Source organism: Bison bison, unplaced genomic scaffold, assembly GCF_000754665.1.
Source record: "Bison bison bison isolate TAMUID 2011002044 unplaced genomic scaffold, Bison_UMD1.0 scf7180017864465, whole genome shotgun sequence".
Taxonomy (NCBI): domain Eukaryota; kingdom Metazoa; phylum Chordata; class Mammalia; order Artiodactyla; family Bovidae; genus Bison; species Bison bison.
In genome coordinates, this window is record NW_011495026.1 from 4,025,255 (window position 1) to 4,031,190 (window position 5,936).

General features: G+C 34.1%; 1 protein-coding gene across 6 annotated transcripts in view; it reads right to left on the reverse strand.

Annotated features, from left to right (window-relative positions):
* The window catches only part of LARP1B (La ribonucleoprotein domain family, member 1B), a 135,094-nt gene that overhangs the window by 119,731 nt on the left and 9,427 nt on the right, over positions 1-5,936 (reverse strand). For all 6 annotated transcript variants that reach the window (XM_010860241.1, XM_010860242.1, XM_010860240.1 and 3 more), the window contains exons 2-5: positions 5,538-5,596; positions 5,106-5,165; positions 2,936-3,113; positions 1,608-1,748 (exon numbers count right to left, since the gene is read on the reverse strand). In XM_010860241.1, coding sequence (XP_010858543.1) covers positions 1,608-1,748; positions 2,936-3,113; positions 5,106-5,147 — 361 coding nt within the window. In that variant the 5' untranslated portion in view covers positions 5,148-5,165; positions 5,538-5,596. The remainder of the gene's footprint in view (positions 1-1,607; positions 1,749-2,935; positions 3,114-5,105; positions 5,166-5,537; positions 5,597-5,936) is intronic.

Genomic DNA, 5,936 nt, shown 5'->3' on the forward strand with positions numbered 1-5,936 from the left:
GAACACATTGTTTAATTATCTGCTCCATCATTTTCTTGCAGGAAACAGAACCTATATACGAAAACACAGGTAGGCCTCTCCTTCTATGTACCTTAGTATGACCCCTTAAATGGAATGCTGTTTGCCAACAAAGGTCCGTCTTGTCGAGGCTATGGTTTTTCCTGTGGTCATGTATGGATGTGAGAGTTGGACTGTGAAGAAGGCTGAGCGCAGAAGAATTGATGCTTTTGAACTGTGGTGTTGGAGAAGACTCTTGAGAGTCCCTTGGACTGCAAGGAGATCCAACCAGTCCATTCTGAACATCAGCCCTGGGATTTCTTTGGAAGGAATGATGCTAAAGCTGAAACTCCAGTACTTTGGCCACCTCATGCGAGGAGTTGACTCATTGGAAAAGACTCTGATGCTGGGAGGGTTTGGGGGCAGAAGGATGAGAGGACGACAGAGGATGAGATGGCTGGATGGCATCACTGACTCGATGGACATGAGTCTGAGTGAACTCTGGGAGTTGGTGATGAATAGCGAGGCCTGGCGTGCTGCGATTCATGGGGTCGCAAAGAGTCTGACATGACTGAGTGACTGATCTGATCTGATAGCTGAATTTATTATGAAAAGGTAAATAAAATCTGACAGAAAGTAAACTTGTGGTTAGGGACTTGACAGTAATTTCAGTGTAGTTTCTTTGATTATTAGCTCAGTAAAGTTGACTTTTTAAAGGATCCAGAAACATACATAAGAGGCTCCCAAGAGCCAACTCTGAGACAATTTGAGCATTAAAATAAACAATCATGGTAATGATTTCAACCGCTGAAAATATAAGACAACTTTAGTCCATACCAATAATAACAGGGAGTTGTTCCTTACAGTGGAATGCCAATAAGGAATGCTGCAATAGCTAAATTAGCATTTGTAGCCATCATGGTTAATACCTCAGTCATGTAAGAATAAAAATCATCAGTGGAAACTAAAGCTCATATGAAAAGTCTGATGAAAAAAATGGGTATTCTCAAAGTCTCTGACCTCAAATCACATATTAATCACCAAGCGAAGAAAGAGTATCTTTATCATAAGGAAACCTGGATTACCTCATCTTAATCAAGTGCTGCTCAAAGTTAGTATCACCAATTATAAGATACACCAATATTATATGTATTTTCAAGTTACACACTTGAAAGAAAATCATTTAACCTTTGCAGTATTCTTGCCAAAAACTCATAACCCAATCATGAGGAAACATCAGAAAACCCAAAGTGAGGTACGGCACAGACACATAACTGTCCTATGTCCTTCAGAAAAAGATCATCATGAAAAGACAAAAGTAGAAGAACTATCTCAAACTAATAGAGATGAAAGAGAAGACAAGTAAAAGCAATGTGTGATCACAGGTTAGATTCTGCGAAAGACAGAAAAACTGCAAAGGGCATTATTGAGAAATTCTGTCTGTGGACAGACAGACTGTGTTACTGTTCTTATGATATATACTCTTTAACTCTGAATAAGAGGCACAATATCTGCAACTTACTCTCAAATACTTTATATTGTATACATGGTTATTACAATAATGAGCATTAAGGCTAAATTAGTCATTTTTCTCTTAAAATGTTACTTACTTCGTGTGTCATTTCTCCTATTGTTATGTGATGATTTATTTGCTTCAGGTTGACATCTTGAGCTATTCCGGGACCCTGGTCTTTCTTGACTCTCTGGTCTTACATCTTCTAAGTGGAGTGGTACCCATCTGTGCTTATTAGCTTGAAGAAAACAAAATAAAATCATTTAAGGACAATGTACAATTTTCATTAAAGCTTTGCAATTGTGAAAGGACTCTAAATTTTAATTAAATAAATGAAAACTGCAACGTTTCTAAAGCTCAAATTAAAAGACAATGATAGAATATAACTGGAATTCTTTTGCTTTTAAGTGAAATGCACACTCTTCAATTTAATTCTGACAAAGAAGTTATAAAAAATATTAAGTATACACACTACTTTCATCTAATACTTGATACTTAGGCTTTAGAACAGGGTACACCTGATAATTGTTTTAATATTGATTCAAAACACTTTTAGTTTAAAATAACTGCCTCAAATTTTAGTTTATCCAGCATAACTACTAATGAGCTTTTTCAAAATGAAGTTTAACTGCAAATCTAACTGCATTTGATAAATCTTTGTATTTTCCTAATTTCTTCAGAGATAAAAGCAATTTGACATTATTTGTTGACTAAATGATAGTGTAATTAATAGCTATAGTACAGTGAAATCTTTACCTATTCATGGATTGCACAGTTAAGGTTTCAAAATGTTCAGATTTCTGCCCAATACAATTTTCGACTAAAAGAAAAAGATTTATGGGCAAAGGGAAAACTACCAAATTAATTAAGAGAATATTACTGTATTAATTTCCTACAAATATGGCAAACTATGGACAGATAAGGAAAAGGGAATACGAAAGAATCTAAAAGTTCTCTAAAGTCTATACTCTAAATTCTAATGAGTATCAGTGAGATTCTTTGGGGATAAATAAGCCCTTGTTTTAGGCTTCCCTGGTGATAAAGAATCCACCTGCCAGTGTAGGAGACACAAGAGATGAAGGTTTGACACCTGGGTTGGGAACATTACCTGAGTTGAGAAGTAAATGGCAACCCACTCCAGTATTCTTGCCTGGGAAATCTCATGGACAGAGGAGCCTGGTATTCTACATTCCATGGGGTCACAAAAGAGTCAGACACAACTTAGTGACTAACAACGACAAACTCCTTGTTTTAAAGATAAAACGTGCGCTCTGTGTGTGTGTGTGTGTGCTCAGTCACTCAGTTGCGAAGAAATCCAAATTACTCACTGGTGACTACCAGCAATCAACTGATTAAATACGATTCTTCATTACTACAGCTCTCTTTAAATACTTAAAATCAAAATGAAGGTATAAACAAACTAACCTCTTTTTCGTTGATTACTTAACTGAGCCTCATCCTCACTGACATTTTCACCAGGACCATCTAATTTTGTTTCCCGGTTTTCTTTGCTTTCATTGTTAACACTTCTCTTTTCAACCTTGTCTTCTCTTTCTTTTCTGTTTTGTGGCTTCTTATTGCCTTGACTGATGACACTCTGACACTGCAAAAGGTTTTACAGAGTTAAATTTTCATGAACATTTTCTCTAACATATTCCCAAATTTGTGGTAATACCTTACCTACATATCGTAAAACAAATGACAACTCTTACAAAAATAAAAAACTACAAAAGACACTGTTAAGAGAAAAGTCAAGTGAAAGACAAGGAGAAAATAGTTACTAAGTATCTGATAAAAGGACTTGTATCCAAGATATATAATGAACTCTAAAATGCAGCAACAAGGAAACAAAAAGTGGGCAAGGGTTAAACAGACGGTTCATCAAAAAGATATACCGACGGCAAATATACATGAAAATGTACTTGACATCAACAGAAAAGTGCAAAGTAAAACTACAATGTGATACCATCAAACACCTTCTAAACTGATTAAAATTAAGACTGACCATGTCAAGTATTAGTGAGAATATAGAGCAATTAGAATTCTCATACACTGCTGGTGGAATAAAAAGTTTAGTAATTTAACATTTTAAATAGCTACCATAAAATCCACGTATTCTACTCCCAAGAAAAATAAAAGCATATATCCATGCAAATTTTGTACACAAATGTTTATGTAGTAGCTTTATTCCTAACAGTCAAAAAACTGGCATCAACACAAATGTTCACCAGTAGGTGAATGGACAGCATTATATCTATCAATTGACTACTACCCAGTAAATAAGAACAAACTACTCATATATATAACATAAATAAATCTCAAAATAATTAAGCTAAATGAAAGCCAGGGGCAAAAAAAAAGTACATGCTGTATAACTCCACTTATATAAAACTGTAGTAAATGCATTGTATATCAACTATACTCCAATAAAAATTTTTTTTTAAACTGGAGAAAGAGCAAATTAACTAAGTACAACTTATCAGTGGTTGGGATAATGGCGTGGTGAGGGACATGACAGAGAAGAGTTACAAATCAAGTTCATTACCCTGTTTGTGGAGAAGTTTCACAGGTCAAAGTATATCAGACTGTACCCTTCATATACAGTTTAGTATGTTGTTTATTCATCAAGTTGTTTCATATATATTAAACTATACTCCCATATTACTGCACAAAATACAAATAACAAAATGTACAGTGTCAAATGAAACCATGGAACCAGATGACTATATATACTACTTCTTTAAAAAGAAAATCCTTTTTATTTTTTATTATTATTTTTTTATTTGACTATGGCTCCAACATGTGGGATCTTAGTTCTCCAACCAGGGACTGAACCCATGCCCCCTCCAGTGGAAGCATGGTCTTAACACCTGGACAGCTAGGGAAGTCCCTAAAAAGCCTTTTGACAGACTATTTCAGAATATCTTTTTAGAGCTTCTTTCATAGTTAAATTAGAAATCCATTTACTAAGACTTCCCTGGTGGTCCAGTGGTTAAGAATCACCTGCCAATGCAGAGGGCATGGGTTTAATTCCTGGTCCAAGAAGATTCCTCAAGCCCGGGGTCAACTAAGCCTGTGCACCACAACTGCTGTGCCTATGCTCTACCCCTGCTCACCAGAACTAGAGAAAGCCCAAGAGCAGCACAAAAACCCAGCAGAGTCATAAATAAATAAAGCAAACATAAAAATCTAAAACTGTTTTAAAAAATCCATATATTGAACATCTTTTGATATGTTATACATATATATATGTATGTGTATATAAAGACTTAAGACTTCAACACACTGAAAAAATTTTACTCAAATGTATATAAAATAAATTTTGAAATACAAAATGGGCTTAAATTAGACATTACTTTAAAAAATAATCTATTTGTAGGGATAACATGAAGTTGACATCACAGTACCCCACCTTTCCAAATACATGGTCCTGAGAATACAACCAGATGAAGGCAATGGGATGAAAGAAATCAAAGTATTTGAAAAATGGGTACTTTATCAATGTGATTCTCTAAATTTGAAGTAAAATAAAGTTTGCATGTGAAATGAGAATACTTTCCCTTTATTTAAAAAAAGGTTTTAAAAGAATACTCACTTCAGTGTTCACTAATTCACTTGGTGTTGGCCAATTTGCCATATCACTGAAATCACTAGCCTAAGAAGTAATAAAAGAAATGTTATACAAATTAGGAATTTTTTAAATAGAAAAAGATTTTTCTAAAAGTAAATGTAACTTTTAAAATCATCTACATTCATTTATATGTAGGCATTTGCCAAATTAATCCAAAACTTTCTCCAAACAACAGAACCCAGAAAGAATGCTTTGGTCTTATAATCCAGCTTCTGGCACGATTAACAACTTTGACTAAACTGATAGATGCAGCATAACATATACACATGGAGATCTGGAAAAGGCTACAATTCTCTAGTATATTAATATCAAACATCAATGACAGAAGAGAAAAATACACAGTAATCTGAGGAGTTCCTTTCAGAATAGTCAAAAATTATTTATTGTCAAATATACCTTATTGGATTTCTTTGTCTTGAGTTTTCCTGCTTTTATAATTTGAGGGGAACTGAGCTCTAAAAAAAAAAAAAAAATACAAAGAACTGTTTTTTACAGCCGTATCACTTAAAATATTTGACAAAGTAACAATTAAAGCAATTTCAGTAAGTCAACATAGTCATTATTTTCAACAAAATGCAAAGTTCTAAGACTCAAATTCCTAACAAGAAATCAACCACATTTCAAACATGGACTGAAAGTGGTCTACAGTGTTCAAATAAAGAAGAAAATATTAACAGCTTACTGAACTGACAGACCAGTCCTTCCACTAACAGGTGTAACATGGAAAAATTAGAAATATAACACATTTTTGTAAAGTTGGCGAATCAATTCCCAATGGGATTTATATATATATAT